The 23,500-nt window shown below is 36.5% G+C and overlaps 1 protein-coding gene across 3 annotated transcripts in view; it reads right to left on the minus strand.

Moving 5' to 3' along the window:
- Positions 1–23,500, minus strand: part of METTL15 (methyltransferase 15, mitochondrial 12S rRNA N4-cytidine) — an 83,327-nt gene that overhangs the window by 49,691 nt on the left and 10,136 nt on the right. For all 3 annotated transcript variants that reach the window (XM_064715592.1, XM_064715593.1, XM_064715594.1), the window contains exon 3: positions 864–1,000. In XM_064715592.1, the coding sequence (XP_064571662.1) occupies positions 864–1,000 (137 nt within the window). The remainder of the gene's footprint in view (positions 1–863; positions 1,001–23,500) is intronic.

The following is a 23,500-nucleotide window of genomic DNA, read 5'->3' on the forward strand; positions in this document are numbered from 1 at the left end:
AAATGACCTAATTATTTTAAGACCTATTATTCCATCATTTTTGTGAAATTCATACCACCAAGATATGTTTTTGTGCTATTTGCAATCAGAACCATCTCAAGGCAAACAGAACACATGAATCTTTTTAAAACCCCTTCTAAAATATAAAATCAGCTACTTGATGCTTGCTTAAAATGAAACCCACAAAACACACGTTGAACTCCAAAACCCCAAGAAGCAGCTTCACGCTCTCACGAACAAATTGATTTGGATCATCTCCTATTCAACAGGGTGCACACAGCACAGAACAAGACATTAAAACTATAAAATATATAAAAGGTATAATATATATATTATATATATATGATACTATATATTTTATATACTATATTTTATTATATAATACATAAAATATACATATTATATATTTAATACTATAATTATATTATAAAATTATGTTGTGTTATGTGTTGTGTTATGATATGATATAATATATTGTATTATATATTGTGTTATATACAGTTGTAATATAAATATATAATCTAATATAGAATATCATATATAATATATATTTTTATATAATATATATTATACCTGTATATAATATATAATATATAACATAATATGTAATAATAATGTCATATAGTATGTAATATAATATGTAATATATTATATTATACACAATATATTATACAATATATTATATAGTATAATATATAATGATATATTATAATTATATTATATAATACATTGTATTGTATAATATATTATATTTTCTATCATATATTATATTATAATATATAAAAATATATCAAATCACTGCTAAAACACCCAAGTACCAGCCTTATCCCAGCCATTTTATAGGACAGGAAGAGATAACTCACGGGTAGGCTGCTGCCAGCTGCTGGGCCATGCTGTGAGCTGTGGGGTCCCTGTCCAGGGCATACACTGTGATGTCTCTGGCTCTCTCCAGCAGAGCTGCTGTGTGACCTCCAGCTCCAAATGTCATATCCAGGAAACGCTGGGGAGGGAAAACACAAACACTTCCACCTCAGAGCACTGACAAACTGATGGATGGTGCAGAACTTAAGTTTGAAAATCCCCCTCATGTACTAGAGGAAAACACGCCGTTGCCTTTTTGGAAATGTTTCTTGTATTCTGACATCATTGCAATTCTGCAAAAAATAATCTCTCACCGTATCAAAACTAAAAACAAAAAAGAAAACCAAACACCCACAGACAAACAAATAAAAACACAAAAAAAAAAAAACCCAACAAAACCAAAACAAATTAACCAAAAAACCGCCCCTCCCAAAAAAATACCAAAAAAACCCCCAAAAACACAACAACAAAAATACCCCCAAACCTCTTACTGGAATTCTTTAGTCTAGGGAATACATACTAGCAAAAAGAAAATAAAAGGATTGTTATTGTTTTTGTGACATTGTATCTAAACCAAAGTACAAATGTCACTGCCTCTCTGCACCTTGGTATTGCCATAAATCTTTTCTCTCAGCCCTGATTGAACTGACCTCTGTTGTTGAGGGAAACTCGAGCTAGACCTGAAAAACAAATTCTCCATATACTTGAATATTAATATTTGCATGGGGATTTTTTCCCACTTCTCAGATTTTTTTTTATGTGAAACAGGTTTTGAAAACTACTTACCAGCTACAATCATATTCAACAGAAATTGATATGAACTAAACTTATTCTCACAAATTATAGGGCCCAAGGGTAAAAGCAGCTTTTAAGTGAATTTTTTCTATCTAACTCTTGAAAGAACTAAGATTCAACCAAAAATTCCTTTGGATAAGACAGAAAGTTAAAGGCAAAGAAGAAGAACTAAGAGTCAACCAGAAATTCCTTTGGATAAGAACAGAAATTCAAAGGCAATGAAGAACAACTAAGGTTCAACCACAAACTCCATTGGGTAAGAACAGACATTCAAAGGCAATGAAGACCCAAATATCCAGAACCATTTTTTAGAAAACAAAGACTTCTACATGAAATTCCCCCCCCCCCCCAAAATAAATAAGATACTTAGGAGACTAATAATCTAACTCTACTGTGGCTGAAACAATTAACACAATTTCTTCATGCTATACTATCACATATCCTAAGCTTATGTTCTAGAAGCAAAAATTTCGTACAATATTTTACAAAGTTAATGAAGGAAACAAAATTTAGTGGGTGATCACCCAATATTAAGCTGCATCACTCATATGAAAAATAAAGCACTGACCCAGAATTTTTTGTAAGCAATATCTGTAAGACAAATCTGTGTTAAAGAGAACACACCATCCATTCTAAACAATCTATTTAAGCATTCTGATTTATCTTGTGCCAAAAACAAAAGCATACTCCTTGAAACCAATTTATAAACACAAAACTGAAGCAGTTAAAAAATGTGGTTGTTTCTTTAACTCAACAGAACATAAGAATTTAGCGAAATTTTAAATATACTTGCATAGGCTAAAAACTCCAAGCATGTTCTCTATAAGTTCTCACATACCTGTAAGATTCAGAGAAGCTTTCTTATTAAAGACTCCCATCACTCTGGGTTTTCTTTGCATTGTACTGTTACTTCTACTACAGCCATAAAATCCAACACTGGCTACTGAGTGGGATATTAAACTAATTAGCTACTTTTTTATTATCTCCCTTCAATGAAAATGACTATAAAAATGTAATTTTTCATTCTGCATTTAGCTTAGCAAATTGTAAAAATGAATATACATTTTAGAAAACAAAAATAAAAAACCTAAGAATAAACTAAAATAAAAATCCAAAATATCTAAATATCTAAAATACAAATTCTCCTAAATTACTTTTAAAATATCCAGGGTATATATGTCATGCTTTGATTTCCACTCAAGTTATTTCCATTTAATCCTTACCAGAACTAATGTACATAAGCAATAAACCTCTAGCTTTTATATTCTAGTTCTGTAGGGAAATCCATTTAGAAAATCCCTTTAGAAATATGTGGAGGAGCAACAGAAAATTAAAACCAGCTTCTTTTTTTTTTTTTGCATAAGATTAACCCACTCAGAAATGCACTCAAAAACTTAATCACAGGAGTCCCAAGTGTCATTTAGGATTACACTTATTGTGCAGCAACACATTACAATCAAAACCAACCTAAACTACATCATAATTCCTCTTGGAAAAAAAAAAAGTTTCATCAGCATGAGTCACATCTTCATAGTTGGGTTTGGTTGTTTTGTTTTCTTAAAAAAAACCAAAAACAAACAAATGCTCTTGTTCTTTATCATAGGTACAAAACTAGGATGAAAACTTTGAAAAAAATCACTATTTCCTAAAACAGACCTACAGTGTTGGCAGGAAGAGTCACGGAAGGGATAGGAAGTGTCAGAAGAGCTACTTCTATCTTTAAAATAAAATACATTGAAATAATAATTTTTTTCCACTTAAACTCACTAGCAAATTGACTTTCCAGAAAACAGTCTTCTCCCACTAATATGTTTAACTACTCATTTATTTCTTGCATGCCTGCTTGTCTTCTAAACATCTGACTCTTCTTTGGTCATCTCTACAAAGTACTGAACACATGTGATGCTTCTTTCACCACCACTCCTACAAAGTCCTTGGTTCCATCAGGTTTGAACAGCAGAACATGAAAAAATAAATTAGGGACCTTTTTGGCCAAGCCTCCAGACAATTTTGCTTTTTAAGCAACACCTAACACTGAGATTTTTATTTCCAGATGAACTTTTGAAGATATTTACAAACAGGACAGGAATGCTGTGAACGTGCCTTGAGCTGCTTTGTTTTCCAGCATCACCCTCATTCCACAGTTATGGCAATGGGAAGATGTCAGCAGCTCACATCCCAGGCAGCAGAGCAAGAACTTAATGCTACAACTCACTTTAGAAGTTTTTTGACCAATCACACAAAGCAAAAGCACATTGACAGCAGTTCTATCCAACCACTACAAGCACAGGTACCTTTGGTTAAACAATGCTTGCTTATTTCAAATACAATACCTGCTTGTAAGCCTTAAAACACAACACACAGAGATCCATTATTAAGCTTAAAACTTCCTAATGTCTTGCTAGATAAACTTTTCTGCACCTTAGGGAGTTATTCTAGACCAGCATTAATATACAGACCATTGTTCTATTTGTCCTTGCTTTTCTACTTCTTACATAATTTTTCTGCTGACCAATCTCATGGCTGCTGCTTAGCTCTAATCACAGTTCTGCTGCCTCTGAGGCCTGCCTTTTGCAGCTTTCCCCAAAAACCTCTCATTTTATGGATTCCCACAATGGTCTAGCTCATTCAAGAATACTTAAATTTTGTTTAATAGTCTTACCTTTCCTCACAGACATCTGCTTCTGCTTTCATTCATTTGCAATTTGATACATTTAAGGGTTGACAAGCCCTTTACACACCCTGCTTCTTAACAAACCACACAGCACATGTTGAAGATAAACCAAAAATAAACATTGGCAATGCAAGGCGGAGAAGAGAGAGGATGGGGTGGCTGTGCCATGGCACAGTGACAAACTCCCAGCATTGTGACAGCACTGGGAAGCTCCAATGAAGAACCCAAGCAAGCCATTCACCTGCTGTGAATGAACACAAACTCACTGAATTCCCCTTACTCAAAGAACCAACACACACCACCCCAAACCTTTAAGCAACACCAGCCATGGTCTTTAACCTGAGAGCACCAGATTTAATCCACATCCACTGCTGCCATCCTATTGCAAAAGTTCCATACCTCCTTGGTGATTTCTCATGGGCAGCTCCTCACAGCACTGACTCCAACTCCCTTCACAGCACAGACAACAAACTCCAGCTCCCTTCTCACCCAGCTACCCCACTCTTATAGCATTCATCCTCATTGGACACAGCTGTGGCCTGTTAAGGGCAGGCCTGTTCCTAATCTTTGGTAATTAGTACAGCTGCAGCTCCTCAGGTGTAAGAGTATCTTCTGCATTATCTTTATTTTCCTACATTCTATCCCTCCACTGTCCACCTCCTCATAATCCAGCTGTTCCACTCAAAAGCTACACTCTGCATCTAGGATCTGAAAAAAAAACCCAAAAAAACCAACAAAACTATCACCTTAAGTTATCAAATAGAAAGATTATGATATTAACATGACCATTTTGGAGCATTGGTGAGATTAGAAATTAATCACTGTAATATCCTGCTCCATAATATGCTTCTTACATATTCCTTCCATCTTTCACGCCTGAAATAAAAGATGCATCATTTTTTTCCTTCCTCCTTCTCTCTTGCCTACTAGTTTTTAATCAAATGAAATTAAATGACATTTTATCCTCCTGGTCCTATAAATACTGGGAAAGATTATTACATGAATTTCTCCTGCAGTGACTCACCATTCCATTGTTAAGTTATGATAGTCCCATCAGAGTCCCCATGGGAATTTCATAATCAGTTTGTGACTGCAGGTTTTAGAAAGCATTTGGCTCTTTTATGACACAGAGAGCAACAAACTAAAATTTCACAGCTTTCATTTTCCAGCTAGCTCTACTACAGTTAGAGAGACACAAAGAGTTGGGGTTCACCATTTTGGTATACAAGACTTGGTACAGAAAAGCTCTCATAATAAAGACCTTTTAAGCATTTCATTTTACTGTGGCTGATTTGGAACTCCTGTAATGATTATGTTCCACATGTGATAAAGTTTACTCCACAACACTTGACAGCTTTTGTGATTTTGTGATTATTTTTCCTTTGCTGTGTAACAAAATGAGATTGCAGAACTTCCACAAAATTGAGACTCAAACGTGACACATAAATTGAATCATCATAATGCCGGTTTTTAAAAGCTCACAATTCCAGTATTTGCCACTCACTTCTTTCTTTATGTTTTAAAGGCAAGAACTTTATATTCTTTTTTAAGTAATTTGATCCTTTAGATGTATGATTTCATTTTCCCCTAATTACTTCAAGCACTCCATCAGATGATCTTCCAAAAAGTCTTTTTTCTTCTTCTCACAACCCTGACATTGTCTGAAAGAGGACTCTGACATATTGGACAGTATCTCCAAAAGATTGTGGCAAATTGTACAAGCCCCCTGAGACATGCTGAGTTAGGATACAGGACATGGCAAACAACCTCCTGTCCTGGGCATCAGTGCCCCATGAGCAGCCTCTCTCTCCCCATTCCATGGGACAAACTCCTGCCATTCCTCTTTTTGTCCAGGCAACCTCTCTGGCTCATTAATACATTGTGATAAAGATCATTAATACATCCTGATAAAGATCATTAACACATTGTGATAAAGATCATTAACACATTGTGATAAGCAAGCACACATAAGGCATTTTCCATGGCTCTTTCCAATACACAGAATTAATTTCTTCTAAAACCAGAAAGGCTGTTATTGCCCAAAAAGTGACCTTGCACTGCGTAATTATTTAATTCTATTAACAGAACTTATTTAGTTCTATTAATTCTATTAACTGAATGTATTTAATACTATTAATTCTATTAATATAATTTAATTCCATTAATTGAATTTATTTAATTATATTAATTATTTTATTTGATTATTTAATTCTATTTATATTATTCATTCCCCAGTCCTGTTTATCCACTTTTTCGATTAAATAAAAATGAAAAATCCATATTGACAGTGACCATCTTGAGTGCCCTCAGCAAGTGTACTCACTTAAACCATTTTATCTCCAAGTTCTTCCTCTGATAAAAAGATAAAATAAATAAAAATCAGTCTCGAAAGAACCTTCCCAGAAAATGCTGATCCTTCCTCCAATGGTTTAATACACAACCACAAGAGACAGCCCCACAATTACTCCTCTCTGAAGCTTCTGCTGTTGGCATTTGTCCCCTTCTTGCCTAAAAGAAAAATTTCATTGAATGGCAGCCATTCAAGCACAGTGAGTAAAGCATTTTGCAGTACTCCTCCCAACTTAAATGCCCATAAGAATCATCCAACAACATGAATGCCATGTTTAAAATATGAGCAGAAGAAAAATTAGCTTCAAGAATCCCACCCCTAGCCAGTGCCACATCAATGCCATAGATAACATTTTAACTAAACAGCGTTCCATGCCTAATGGAGGATTTCCATCCAGAACTGGGCTGCACAAGTGAAGAAACCAGAAACCCAGAAACTAGATTTATTTGAAAAAAATTACAAACTAGAAACCCAGAACTTAGTTCTGGGAGAAAGGAAATACAGCCACAAACCGTGCTGCAAAAGCTGAGAAAACAGCCCCAGCACCCCACCACTCATGGTTCATCTCCCAGAAGAGTTGCAAAGAACAAAAATGATAAAATTAGTATAGTTTCAGTTTTAGCAATGATGAAATAAGAATAGTTTCAGTTGTATCAATGATGAAAGGAGTATAGTTTCAGTTGTACCAATGATGAAATGAGTATAGTTTCAGTGGTATCAATGATAAAATTAGTATATTTTCAAGAAACTTGCAGAACATACTTGTTTTGAAAATGGCACTCTTACCACTTTTTGCAGGATTGTAAAAAACACCCACAATCAGAGTACTGATTTATTTAAAACATACTACAAAGGAAAAACTAAAGAACAGCTAGCCAGCATCCAAGCTATGCTGTCTAACATTCCAGCTCCCTAGAAGAAAAGGAAATACCTGGAAACTGCTGCCTGAAATAAGAGAAATAAAATGGAGACTCTCATACAACTGGCATTCACCAAATGTCGAAGTAACAGTCTTTTTTCTTGGAGTATTATTATTATTACACTGAGTAGTCTAACACAGGAAAGTGCACAAAAACACGATGAGAGAAATAGGTTCTGTAGTATTTCTGTAATATTAAAGCCACCATCAACCAGTGTATTCCAAGCCAATCAAAGCTAGATCACAGTGCTCCTCTCTGTTTTTACTGATCTTTCTCAGTAGGATGACAAGCCAACATTTTTCACAATAATAAATTTTTCATACTTGAAATGAGAGCTGGTGTTTGCTTGAAAATGCAAAGAAGGTCAAAATAAAAGGATGTTTGTTAAGGCTAACAATAAATATTTATTACTGCATTGCCAGCCACTGTTGGCCTGTATTAAAGTTTTTGTTCTTATTTTATTTGTATCTACTCCATCTCTTTGTGGAAAAAAAAATCCTGAGAGCAGAAAAGCAATATAAACAAAACAATCAACACACTGCAAGATGCTTTTTGCTACTTCATTTTTCTGATGTTCCTACGATGAGTCATGTTCTCGAAACTCGCTGTCTGAATTTCCTTGGTATTCACAACAGAAATTGGTCATTGTCACAACACAACTTGTTTTCCACTCTGCTTTATTTTCCAAATATCAACTCTAAGTGCAATAAAAGACATCTGACCTCTTGTTCAAACACCTTGGGTTTTCTACAGCTTACTATTTTAAGGCACTCAACTATTTAATATACACCAGGCAGAACGAGCTGAATTGAAGTGGGGAGCATTGACAACAAATTCTATAGGAACTTTTCCTAGCAGTGATGTTTTTTTTCCCAAGAAATAGTTGATCTGCTTTATCCTTTTATTATTGCATCTTTCACAACTAATCACTGCAAAGGTATGAATAGAGACATGGTAAAAATAGTTACTGTTGTCAGTGTTTCTTGCATAAAGTACACAGACTATTGTTTGGGCACATATTTGAAGTCCGCTGTGAGAAAAGGCAATCTCTTCTCAGTGCCTCAGGATTTTATTTTCCTTCTGCAAAGCTCAAAATTGAGAATTAATGTTTAGTGCTGGCCTTTGTTAAGACCACCCTCACTGAACCTATAGTTTCAATAAACACAGAGAGAAAATTAATCTGAAGGACAAATGAAATCTATACTCTTTTCCTTCTAAGAGTAAGGAAAAATACATCCAAACTTCAACCTCTTTTCTTCCAACTTCAACACCAATTTCAGCTCCAGTGGATGAGCAATGATTTTTCATCCTAAAACACATCAGGTCTATATGGCAGCAGATAGGAACAGAAGTTCTGTTGCTTTGAAATCCATAATTTTCACCCAAATTCAGTTACTGACATTTCATTCAGGCCTTTCTAACAGCTATTCTTTGGGAGATGGCCAAAAGGTACAAGGATTTGCATATTGCTGAGGTTTTCCTTTAATTCCACTTCTTTATTACATCATCAAACCACTTTGGATTGACCACGATGCACCTTAAAAAGCAGGAATCTATGGAGATATTGAACTGCTTTCATTTCAATATGATTGTCCAAGTGGACAGAGAACCCAAAATTTTTTTCAGAAAAAAACTTCCCATGTCACTGCATGCAGCAACATCCTACATGACAATTCTAGGAACAGAAAAATATGATTATTCCATCTTTTAATGCTATTTGAAATGCACAAGGAGACAATATAGATAGAGAGTTCTGTTCAGGACATGCTTACTAACAAACACTAAAATCATCACGTTCAGTAATTTTAAGTACCACGTGATGATGCAATTACGGAGGCAGTACATTTTCAAGAAACTTGCAGAACATGTTTGTTTTGAAAATTGCATTCTTTCCACTTTTTACAGGATTGGAAAAAAAAAAAAACCAACATATATTCCATATTTCTGTATCAACAAAGAAAAAGCAGACAAAACCATTTTGTCCAAATAAATTCACAACTCCAAAAGCCCCAGAAGAGCAGAAATGGGGTCTTTATGGCCATCAAGCCAAGCAGGGACCAGCACACTGAAATTCTGAGCTTTGGGGGACGAGCACACAGGTTCAACAGGATGAATTCATCATAGGATGAATTCAGTAGGATGAATTAAATTTGAATTCACTACAGGATGAATTCAATAGCATGAGTTAAATTTGAATTCAACATATGACTAAAGCAATAATATAAATTCAATTTGAATTCATCCTAGGATGAATTCGGTAATATAAATTCAATTTGAATTCATCCTAGGATGAATTCAATGGGGTCAATTCAGTGGGGCCAATATTAACCTTCTCTGCCCAGGGAGGGCTGAAGGCTCTTTTGAATGGTTATGCAGGATGTACATAGGGAGATGCCAAGTGCTCAAGGGGCAATGTCTGGCAGCAGAAAATGCATTTTAACTAACAGAAAATACATTCTGAGGACGTAATGCTCGAATTCAGACATTTTCACAAGAAATTAATGAAAGGAAAAAAAACTTGTTCTGTAGCAAAGTGTTTTAAAAGAAAGCAAAAGTATCAGGTTTATGTATTTTCACCCTTATAGCTGATCTAAACCACATTTGCTGCTGAAGTTGTTCACCAACAAAACGAACACCGCATTTCTCCTGACCTTTTTCTCCAGGTCACCTCCAAAGCATCCACAACTCAAAGCTACAATCCAGATTTCCACAAACTGCTGATTATATATATATATATATATATATATAAAAATGTCAGTGTATATATACACACACATATATGTCAGCATTATATATATAATATATATAAAATATTATATATTACATACATTATATATACACACATGTATATACACATATGTATGTCAGCATTATGTATTATATATATATTATATATAATATAATATGATATATAATATAGTATATAGTACATAATAGATAGATATATATAATATGTTATTGAAGCTGGAGCTCTCTGACATGCCAAACATGTCAAAAGTATTGTTTAGATATGCTAAAAACAGCAACTGAACAATCAAGTTTCTCACATTAAAGGAAAAAAATTCTCCTAAACATTTACCACATATTCAACATGTGCATTTCTTACAGCACTACATGTGCACTACACATAATTCTGTCCATCATTTCCCACTAAATCAGAGTCACCATTTCATCTTCTTTCTTATATGGACTGTGAGCTTTTTCAAAGAAATCTCACGATCAGTTTTTGCAAAACACGTGAGTCTAAATTATGTGAGATACGTGCAGAAAATCTTAGTTCTGCAGCTCACCACTTTTGAAGCCACATGTCTTGGAGCAGTTTGGACAGATCATGGCCAAATATACCAGAAAAGAAAAAGATAAAAAAAAAAAAACTGGGACGGTCTTTTCTTAGCATATGCTCTGAACAAGTCCAGAAAATTGTAATAACCAACAGGAAGCTAAATTTTAATTGTATAATAACTTAAAGGTACAATTCTGTCAGAGATAGAAAGGGAATCATTCCAAATCTCCTCACATAGATTCTATTTCAAGCACCATTTTGCATTTTAAGTTGCTCACAGTTATTTCTGAACAAACTTTAATGGTCAGTGTGTGCAGCAAATAAAAGAACTTGGCACAAAAGGAAATTTGAACCACTCCCTTAGGTCACTGTGAACATATTTATGTATGAATGAAAATAAAATAAAAAGCAATTATTTAAAAACCTAGGTAAGTGAACACTTCCAAATCAAAAAACCCCAAAGCTATTAATTGCAGTGCAAAGTCACAGCCAGGTAAAGTCACTGACAGCAGCTCAGTTACACAGAGCTCAGTGTTGGCTTTGGGACACCTTATTATGGGAACAAACAATCCATTGGAGAGAGACTAATGGAAGTGGGATCACTTTTCCTCTGAAAGACACATGGAGTCTTTTTTCTGTCAACTCAAGTTCATGGCTGGACTCAGCTTACAGCTCTGATCAGGCCAGCGTGCTTAAAACCTCACAGTGTGTAGGAACCTCACAAATATTCTCCTGCCAAAAGCTAAAAATTACCTTCATTCTAAATAATTACTATAAAAATAACTGTTTATTATTTATTTATTTTAATCATCATTATTAGTACTTCTCACAATTCTCAATTTATTTGAAATGTAACAGAGTAATAAAGCTCCAACCTATTAAAAAAAAAAATCACAAACACACAAAAAAATCCCAACCCTCACCCACAGGCCTCTCCAGAAGAACACATTCTGCTTGAAAAATTATGTATTTTTACTGTTCATCTTGGGCTGAAGTGTAAACCCAAGATCATAACTTGTACAAAGTTGCCAGTTCAATTATACTATGACTCAAAGTTGTTCTTAAGAGTAATTTGCCCTTCAACATCAAAAAAATCTACTCATCCAAAAATTCTAAACAGTTCTCTCTTAGTAATATTATTTCACTTAACATTCCCTACTGATTAAGTAATGGCTATTAAAAAAAACTCCCAAAAAAACCACAGAACAAAAAACCTCAGCATATTTTCAAATAAATTTCAAATACATTATTCTTCTCCAAGAGAAAGTCAAAAGGCAGGAATTTGGGAATAATTTGCAATTTGATTTTAACATATTTCATGCAATAAGTTTAACTATTTTTCCAAAAATCAACTCAATGAATTCTTTTCTCTCTCCACTTATTTTCGTTCTCTGTAACTCATGGAAGAATACAGGTTACATTAGTCCTCTTTTCCAAAAATTCATAGAATATTTTAGCACCATGGTAGAATTCAGCCATGTATTTATGAAATACCAACAAATATTTTCAAAGCCTTTACTTTATTTTGCATTAAAATATCTCAAAATAATTTACAACGACCTTATATTTTTTTGCAATTCTATAGTATATTTTACAGCAATTGTTTACCATATTGTAAAAAAGAACCCTATAACCTTACTGATAAGGTAACTAACTATAGCTGAACACAGTCACACTCTAAAACAAGTGGCAGCACAGCTCATTTTTCATTATTTAGAAATGCAGTGCTACTAAACTTCATCCAACAGGGAAGATTTAATGACCTGCAATACACTGTAACTGGAGATGCTCATATTCTCATCCAGCATGCAAATACTATACACTAATACATAATTAAAGAACAGGCAGTTACTGATTTATATTTATGTGAGATCAGCTTTACAAAAAGGAACATACTTCAGGCTCACAGGCAATTAAAACCAGATTAATTTCCTACCACAAACATGAGTTCCAACTCCTAGTGAGAACAGCAGGACTTGTAATGTGCTTTTATACCCTTCATTACATTAATACAGCAATCAAAACAAAAACTGTCAATCACCCCTGACAAAAATACTGAGAATAAAAACCTTGTAGAACTATGCAGTATAATCTATATAGTATATTCACAGTTATATTTGTTTTCATATAATGTATTGATCAGAGAAGTTATCTATTGATTACTTGGCCCTTCAGAGCATAAAATCCAACACCAGGCATCCCCAACCAACCTCTTGTGGAAACAGCCCAGGTGGTTCAATAGTGGCACAAAAAGTCTGAGCAGAATGCAATTATAGCAATAAAATATCTTTAAAATGTTGATGTAAGCCAGTGGGGGAAAAAAACCAGGCATGCACAATCTGCCATCTGAACAAGGGTCCCTTCGCTTCCATTTTAAGGCAAAAACATCCTCAATTCCACCAGCTGTGTACTTCAATACAGAATGCCACGGTGGAAATCCTAGAATACAATGGCATGACGAAATCAAGCAAATTTTTGGAGTGGAGGATCTATTTTCTAAAAAAACAAGATATTCAGCTGTGAGTTACAGAAAGCATAAACAAGTGGATTAAGAACATATTAAATCACACCTTGGGCTGAAGCTGTTGAGCTCATTGGTTGTGTTTCCATGTGACAGTGAGATGCTATCATGAACCAAAAGCTGAGCAAACTCCACTCTCTGATAACACTCTTTATTTACCAACAAAGTACTGCCTGTGGCAGCATGCTGCACAAGGAGGAGCTGCTTTGGCTCACACCTGTTGGTTCCCAGTGGCTGAAACAAGGATTACATCTAATTACACAGATTAGATAGAGGCAGTATTTTAATGAGCTGGTTCTAACACAGCAGTGCTGCAAAACTCAACAAATGGGCCCAATGACACTGAACACCCTACTGTAAAAAACTGCTCTAAAAATCCCTACAAACACACAGAAAATAAGACAGCTTTTACCACAAGAAGAGTAGAAAGGCAGTAAACTTGCTTGCTCCCCTTTGTCTGATATTTATTGCCTGCAAACAAGTTGTTTTACACAGTTTTTTATGGTGATGCTTGCATGCCATGATCCTTTATTAGAGACCAAAGGAATTATCACTAGCAAAACTAACTTGCTTTATGATCTGCACACACAGAGGATGCAGTTCTTTTTAAACAAACCTGTTATCTAACTCAAGATCAAGCAAGTGAATATGACAGAGTAGGGAACCATACAGATAACAGTATCAATTCCATGCAATTACAGATAAGCAGTTGCATCCTTCAGCACAAAGCAATTAAACGTGTTGATTTAGCTATCTTGGAATCAACATGCACAGATAGACGGGCCTGTGAGTTTTGTAACTGTTAGCTTTACCCTGTATTTTCATCCAAAAGTTAGTTACACAAGAAGACAATAATTAAATAGTTACAGTTTTAAATCATCTCATCAACAAGCAAAACCTGAGCCACCAAGTGTGCTCTAATCCATGTTAGACATTTAACAGCTCCAACAGGACATAGGATTAGGAGCTTATCTTAGTGGGATACATTTTCTTCCTATTGAACTTCACATATTTTCTTATGCTATTAAGCTTATTTTAAGATGGGAGCACTCTTCTGTTCTGAACACACAACATCCTCACGCAGGGGGGTGTACCCAGGCACTCTGCCTATACCAGCACCACACAAACGAGGGCACACCAGAGGTGATGCTGACCCAGCTGAGTTGTCTTCCACCTCCCTTCCATGAGTGGAACCGCTCAAGAATAGTCATGTCTACTCTAAATACATGTCATCACCCTAAAAGTCTCTGTATGGAAAGGTAAAATGCCTTAATGCAAAACCCAGCACCATTATTGCTTTTTTTCTTTCAATGTCATGGTTGTTTTTGATAACTTGGCCCTTGAATTCCACTCTTTGGCTTTCAGCATGGATATATTTTAATATACTAATCAAATAGAAAACTAGCAACCTGACTTGCTGAGCTAAAATAATGACATTTCTAAACTGTATAGGAAAATGCTTTACAGAGCCATAAAAAACATAGGACTAAGAATATGTTTCCAAGTGTACTTAATGGACTGCTTGATAAATTATTTTGACTATTACAGTATTTGAAACTATTCTAAAGCTGGTACCTTAATTGTTTCATGCCCTAGTAGGTGTTAAAATTTATTTTCTGGATTTTCCAAATGCCAGGTTCTGAGCACTTATTCGTGCCCACTCAGAGCCAGGTCAACAAGACAGAATTTTTTATAACCTTTGCTGAAATGAAGTCTTGAGTCTCTAATTATTCTCTCCACCAGCAGATAAAAGACTAACAAATACTTCCAAGACTGGTGCTGCTGATGCCACTTAGTGATTTAAATTTTTTCCCTTCCTGCCTGGAAGAACAAAGTAACCCACTAGAAATTTTGTGCAACATTTGTAAATTTGTAAAAGCAATCCATTGACCACAGCAAGGCAAAACCTCTGGCTGTGACATGCAATGTGTCCCTGTACACAGAACACAACCTCTGAACATTCAAGTGTTCTACTAAGTACATCATCAGCATTAATTTGGTGGTGTTATGAAGAAAGCATTGTCCCACACAATTCAAAAACCTTGGTTTGTTCATTAGTGTACATAAACACTCCTGAAAAGTTACTCCACCTAAAGCAAATGACAATCCCAACTACTGGTGAGATTTTCCAGACTTTTGTACTGAGATACAAAAATTCCATTAACAGGTGAGGAATCTTGTTTCTTTATCTCCAGTACTCCAGCTTAGACCAGACTGATTCTGCCAAGCAAATTCTGCCTAATCCAAAGAATTTTGAAGTGCTAAAACCCAAAAAATATATATGTGCTAATGGTGCGTGAGAAATGGGATGAGAACAAATAGGTTATTATCACCAGTTTTAACTCTATTACCAGGATTACATGAGTAATATTTTACAAAGTAATCAACGTTATCACCAAAAGTACTGTGGTAGCTTGTACTACTGTACAAACCACAATACAGCAGTTCCCAAACTACTAAATTCAAAATCCAAGCTACAACTTTCCACAAAAGCAATCTTCTCTTAAATCTCCTACACAGAGCAAGAAAAAAAACCTCTTTCATTTCAGCTAAACTTATCTGATTTTACCTAGAAACAGAACACTTCCAAGTAGAGCTTTATTCTTCTCAGATGAATGCTTTGCTTTAAATCCTTACTGCTGTCTTTCAAATTGGAAAAGATGCTTTGAAATATGCTGCATTTTACTCTTCAAGAACTAATTCTATTGCTAGTCTCTCAGACAAATATGATTTTGGTGATCATATTCAAAACATCTAAGCTTCTTCACAACTGATGAAATAGAACTAATGCCTACATGACAGAGTTACAGTCCTAAAACTAATCAAAAATTTAGTTTTTAAAATGTAGCTAACATGCAAAATCAAAATACTAAACACTTTAATAGAGAATAAAACTAAATTAGGGAAACATAAAAACCTGTTAGAAAAGGAGCAAAACCAGATAAAACCAAGATAAAGATAACAAAGGAAAAATGCAGGAAGAAGGAAATCCTTTAGGAAGGAGGGAGGATGAAAAAGAACTGCACCAATAAGGCTCACACTCCTAGGAGAAAGTTGGTATGAGGGAAATCTCCAGTCCAGAAAAACAATAAGATCACATTCAAAGAACAAATTTCAGAGCCAACTGATCATTTCAGGAGAGAGCAGAACACCTTCCATCACTGCTGCTTTATATGAAACCAGGCTTAGATGAGGACAAGAAAGTAGGAAATGTGGAAAAGAATTCCCTTAGGACACATCTCTCTGCTCCAATAAAACATCCAAAGGCTCCAGCAGTTTTCTGTGGAGAACTATTAAAATTGTTTTTATACAGCTGCAGCAGATGGTATGATTCACTTATCTCAAAATAAAAGAGCTCAGGGAACTTGATGATATTATCAAGCATCAAGTTAGAACAAATAAAAAAGTGCCTTTCATGCAAATATTGAAACCATGAATAATGTGGAGAGAAGTCCAGTATGTAACACACTCTGTAGAGAGATGGAAGTAGAAAAAAAACACAGTGCCAGTGACTGTCCCAACACATGTCACAGTCAAGAGGGCAACAATGCACACCAGAAAACTTAAAAAAGCTTCAACTCATAAAAATAAACACCTTACCTTTTCAGGAGGCTGCAAGGGTCAGTCCATGCAGAGTAACACCTCACCTTTTCAGGAGGCTGCAAGTGTCTGCGCTTTTGGTTCTTCAGCCCAGCCTTTTATGCCCTCCTGTTGATGCCCTGCCCCTGTGTGCCCTCTGTGTGATTGCTCAGCACCCCTGGGCACTCCCTGGCTCCTCACCTTCAATGGCATTCACCTGTCCTGCACAGCTGCAGCCACTGGGGATCAGCCACAGCCCCACTCCAGTCACCACAAACTCAATTCCTACAACTGCATTCTAGTGAGTGCACTAGTCATTAACCAACACTAAACCCACACTGTGCAGACCTGCAGTCTATTAAAGCATTAAAAGAAATTTAAATCAATAAATTACTTCAAATACTTGCTTTTTATGTACTGAGCCCCACTCCCAATCATCACAATCTCTGTGCCCACAAATGATATTATACAAGTACAACCCCCAAGCTTCCCCCTCCAAGGGAGTCCTTCCATGACTGTTGTCAGATGAAGGCAGCACCAGGAATAGAAAATAATCATTCTCTCCCTTCCCCTTCTCTCAGGCTTCCATCAGCTGCTGCAGCAATGGAATTTTGGAGTGCCAGGAACTGGACACCTGGCCAGGTGCACTCCTGATGTGAACCAGTGCTGTGGCACTGATGCTCCTGTGACTCAGCAGTGTCCTTCCATCTAAAGAGCTCCAGTGAGAAGAAAAACTGTTGAAGAGAAAAAGAATTTATCATCAAAGAATCTTCCACCTCCTCCAATCTCTGGAGAGGCCTTTGTTCACCATCCTAGCTTCAGCATTCATCACATATGGAAGTCGTACAGGCCTTTCTTACAGATCAAAATTATTGTCTCAGCTTTTAGAAATAAGAAACTCAGCTGCAACCAGCCATTCATGTTCGCACTCCTCTGCTCTCAGTGGGGACAAGCAGGAGTCCTGCACAAAGCCTGCAAGGTTTGTTTTCTCTAATAATGCAAATGACCAAACCAAAAAAAAAAAAAAAAAAATCAAACCTTGCTTTCCTCCCAATGCTTTAAGGTAGTTTTATTTTCCTTAATGAAACAGCTTCAAGACATGTCCTGTTGTCCCATGTGCCCCATCCAGCCCTTTGCCTCAAGCTGCATGGTGGTAAAAACCACACACACACAAAGGAACTGACAAACAGGAGAAAGGAAGGCTCAAATGCTACTGGAAAACGCTGCTCATTACCTGGGGATGGTGGGCTCACACATGGACAAAAAAACCCCATTTATTATTAAAAACCAGGGCATAACACAAGATGAACACCAAACATGAAAATTACCAACACTGAAAACGTAATTGGCAAGACAACACAAAAAATATAATTATTTTTGAGTTTTAAAAGGCCTTGAATGATGCTTTAAAGAGTTTAGGAATAGTGAAGAAACATCAATCACTACTAATAGGACAGTTCTTAATGACTAAAAGTTTAAAAGGTCCTCAAAGGATTCTAAACATCTGTAAGTGCACAGGCATGGTAAAAAGCATAATTACTGAATATGTGACCTAACAGAGAAAAAACCCAAACTGAGTACTATAAAAATCAGAGAGGATAGTAAAAGATAATGGCAACAACAGGTCTATTCAACAGAAACATCTTACACCACACAAACTTTAACAGCAAAGAACAATTAATCCAAGTTGCTAAAACCAAAATACTTCAGTGGGATGGCAGTCAGTAACCCAGAGCTGACAACTGTGCTTTAATTACATTTGAGACTGTTACCAATTAGTTAGTCTGCAGCACTACAGGCTTCATGCTATGACTCAGTGCACTGACTCATTCAGGAAAACTTTCCTACACAACTACCCGGGCACCCACAAGGATGCAAGATCAAAAGGAAAGTACTTACACTGACCTTCTTAGCAAAAGTCTTGTTTTAAATTTAGATGACCAAAAGTAGATAGTGACACAAGTGCTCAAGTAGGCTTTTTGAAAGGGAGACTTTCAGGAGCACTGTTTTAACTCCATTTCAGATCAACATCTCAAAAAATCAAAGTACAAATAATGCTTTGTACAGTTTGAGGCTGAAGAAGCACATTCTAAATCTGGTTTGGTGTTTTTTTTTTAAGATGCTCAAGTAGCATTATTTACTATTAATAAAAATATCTACCATCAAAAATCCTGTTTTCTGTCACTTAAGAGTCCTGGCTGATTTGAACAGTTGAAGGCAGAAGGTTTTTCTGTGTTGGAAGTTGGAAGCTGATGGAAGGGGGTGGCAAAGAGTGACAAAATGTCTTCAGCCATCTCCTTTTTCTGGGGAAGAAAAACAACCCTGTGGTGAGATTTTTGAATTTGAACAATTCTACCATTGCACTAAACAGTAATGGGATTTGCAAGTTTGGCAGTGAAAACAGCAGGAAGATAATCCTGGGTGAAAGATTCTTCTATTGATATTCACATAGCCCTCCAAAAACTTGTTAAGATTTCCAAGTAAAACTTCTGTGCCAGGCTATGATGCCAAAGCTGCAAGTGCAGGATTCTGGAAAAGGATGTGTTAATCATTCTCATCTGATCTAAGAACCTGAGTTTTATTTTAGGTCTGGAAGGAATTGGAGGAACAGGTAAGGCTCTTGAGGGTTAAAATGAGCATGAATATTGCACTTGAATATTTTTAAATTAAAGCACGTTTCCTCCAGAACTACACTAGAACCTACGAATCTCAGTATTTAACATGAGGTTTTAGCAGTGAAAAAGCTGTAACTCAGAACAGGCACACGTCATCTTCTCACAGCAAAGACAAAGAGGGACAATTTACCTAAGATTGGAACTACACCAATCAGTTGGACTACCAAGTCACACAAGATGGGAAGTGGTAGGTGTAGGAGTAATTAGGCATTATTTTCTCCTGTGTGTTTTCCCTCTTGCAGTTAATTTCTCTCAGCACAGGTGTTTACTGTGTACTTTCACAAGCCAATTAAACTCAGCAACACGGCCCAAAAAAAGAGAGACAGAGAAAAAGCTGCATTTTTTTCTGGCATGGGAGTGTGTTCAACTGATGTGCAGAGGACAGGGAGGGACAGGAGCTCAGGGAGTGTTGGGACCCAGGACATTGCTCTGGCTGCCCAGGAGGACCCTGGCAAGGGGCTCAGAGGCCTTGGCACAGAGTCACAAACACCTGTGCCTTTGATTTTAGCCCATGGAAACAATTACCAACTTTGTGTGAAGAGTTGCAAGCCACAAAGGTTTGAATAGAATGATAGTGAATTTGTCACAGGGTAAATGTAGAATTTTGGGGTTTTTAGAGTGGGGGTTCAGGAGGCAAGATGGAGGAATCTGGGTGTGTCCTGTCTTTCTCCTTCTTGTTCTCCATCTTCTGCTGTGATTGTGATGCTTTTGGATTGGTTTAGAGTAGAGACAGACTGTCTAAGATAGGTGATAGGGATTAGAAAATTATTGTAAATAAAGTACAGGTAGCTCTTAGTATAAAAAGCCAACACCACCCCAAGGGCAGTGACCGTGCCACAAACCAACCTGCTGGGCAGATCTCAGCGGGTCAGAGAAAGAATGTAACAGATAAGGGAAAATAAACAACCTTGAAAAGCAGAGCTTTTTTTTTTTTTTTTTTTTGAGGAATCTCAACTTCTTCTTTGGTCACAGGGTTGGGAAAAAAGACTCTTTAATACCTCAGGAGCCATTTCAGCAACACAAAGCCCCAGAAAGGAGGTGGTGACACAGGGGAGAGCAGGGACCCTGGACCTGTCCCCTTCAGTGACATCACTCCACTGCCTTTGTGCTCAGCTTGGCTCCTCCAGCAAACCCTCAGGAACAATGCATCGCCTCCATTCCAGCTTTCTTTCCCAAAGTAACACTGGAAATGGCAACATCCAGCCCAGTAACTGAGAAATGCAACCAGCTGACAGAGGGACACTGGAACTTTGGCCACACAGCCCCTGTGACACTCAGGAGGTCACCACACCAAGCAGGTAGGTCGTGCTGCTCCTCCTTTTTCTGTCTGTAAAACGAACAAACTCTGGATCCGCTTCCCAGACACGCTGTGACCTCACCAGCTGCAGGTGGATGTCCCTCCAATGTGCTGCAAAGCTCTCCACCAAAATGCTGACCATCTCTTGGAAAACCAGGCAAAGAGGCATTTCTGCTTGGGCACCTAAAGCACAATTTCAGCATTGCTGCCTCTAAATTCTGCCAAGCAAAAGCAATACTACTGTGCTACTTTATAAGAGAGCTGTAAACATAAATCCTGTGTAATGAAATTGAATTAATTCATCTATAATCTGTGGATGATTCAAAGGTTGTAGGGATATAGTTTAAGAAACAGAAGTCTAAATTCAAAGCAGAATTTGAACAATAAACAGCATATAAGATGTGTCCATGAACAAAATACTCTGTTTATTTCCCCAGCACTGTCTGGCTCTACCTACCTGAACAGGCCAGTGGCAGGAGAGTCTCAAAGGACAGAACCACCCTTTTGTCTGGGCCCCTGCACTAAGGCCAGCAGGTTTTACTCCTGATCATTTCCAAGGTCATGTTCTTTTTTTAAAAAGTCTCCCTAGATTACAGTTTGCTTATAAATTCAATGCCAGCAGAGGTCAGCATTCAATCCTGCTCAACAATTACCCATGTAAAAAATTCTTCATCAAAAAAAGTGAGAAGTCAAACAATATATACAAACAAAATACACACTCTGTATGCTCACTCCCAAACTCACAATTAGAAGATTTAGCAATTGGAGGTCCTCTCCTTCTGAGCATTTCAGTCCCCATTGTAGAAAATGGAGTTTCCTTGGAGCTTCCTCCCTTTGTGCTCTGCCAGAGTCAGCTCTGCTGAATGAACAGGGCCTGTGTAAGCTGAAATACCTGCAGCTCCTCAAAGCCATTGAACAAGGTCTGCAGGCTAAATCTAACAGCTCAAAGCCTGCCCATCCCTGTCTACAAATTTCCATTACGTTTCTCCATCCTAAGCACTGTTTCTTTGGTTGACTCAAGATGTGACTTAAAATGGGTAAGTGTTCTGTGTCCTCCCAATTTATCTCAAAATTATTTATTGCACCTACCACTATGTCCTCCCTAATGCATGCACAGACTGACCATGTAGAGAAAAGTTTCTATTTTAATTTTTGCATAACAACCCAAGAATGTGTCTTCAATTTCCATTAAATATACAAGAATTAAAACTGTATACTTGTTTTATATGTCTGACAACAGGCAGGGTTTTTAAAATTACACGAAATAAAGCAGATTGTTAAAAACCATTGGCATAGTGAGACACGATACATAAATTACTTGTGAGAGAGCAACAAAGATTTGTTAGTAGAGAAATGTACTTTTAGAGAAATGCTGGAAGAGTTGTACTGTTTTTCCAAATGATCTAAGAAACTACACACACTCAAAGTCTCAGAAGAAACCATTATTAAAACATACCTTGCTGCTATTCACATGCAAAAAATAAAAACTATCGCAGAACTAAGAAAATGAGAGGTCAATGAGACCAAGTTATTCTTGCATTTTCATACTGTTTTATTCAAATTTAGTAAAGCAATATTTGGGCTTCAGCATGCTAATAACCTTCGCTTTCTCTTAGGAGAATTCAAAATATTTTGCAAATAAGTTCTGTGAAGTAAATCAGACATAGCTGTTTTTCAACTGGAGCACTTTGATTTTTAATCACCTGTTCAAAATCAGAAGGGAAAATAATATTACAAATCCAGTGAATCACACACTGTCCACAGACACCTTGCTGTGCTATGCTCCCATCCTGAGAAGCTGTAATTTCCATTTGCATTCTGTTACTTCTGTAAGAACTCTAAAAATGAGAGGTGACGTTCTGATGTCATCTCAACGTCAATCAGTAACAGCACACTGCCATGATGCAACATAAAATTCCTTAACAATAAAAAGGAGCAAAAAAGGAACTTCTGGAAAATAAAAACATCTGCAGCAAGAAGTGGTTGAGGTTACCCTGTAGAGCAAAGCCTCACTAGGGGTTTCCCTGCAGTAAACTGGAAAATGTTTTAAACCTATACAAGGTAAACAAGCTTTATACAAATCTCTAGACCCAGAACCAATAAGGTGCTTTAGATAACACCACTATGAAAATTATCAGCAGCTACTGACCTATACAGGCATAGTTCCCATCCAAAGCTTGCTCAAGTATCCAAGAGCTGAACTTGTCAGTGAAAATATTATAAAGGGATTAAAAGGCATTTTGCAGGATGACATGGCCTGCCAGAAAATAAAGTTGACCAAAAAAGCAAAAATTTACAGTTCTATGTTTTTGCTAATGGTAATAAATTACACCAAAAAACCTGTTTTTTTCTAGCACCTATAAAAAGGAAATGATCAAATTAAGTATATAGCAAAGAAGAATTTTGGTTGCAAGCAAAAGGTGTCTCCTATCAGTTCTATACAGTTCATGTCTTTCACCTATGTAAAAAGTTATCACTTGTATTTTCAAAAAATAAGGCCTGATAGGTAAAACATAACTGGACTAATTTTTCTCCACAAGTAATT

This window comes from Zonotrichia leucophrys, chromosome 5 (genome assembly GCF_028769735.1).
Source record: "Zonotrichia leucophrys gambelii isolate GWCS_2022_RI chromosome 5, RI_Zleu_2.0, whole genome shotgun sequence".
In the NCBI taxonomy this organism is placed as follows: domain Eukaryota; kingdom Metazoa; phylum Chordata; class Aves; order Passeriformes; family Passerellidae; genus Zonotrichia; species Zonotrichia leucophrys.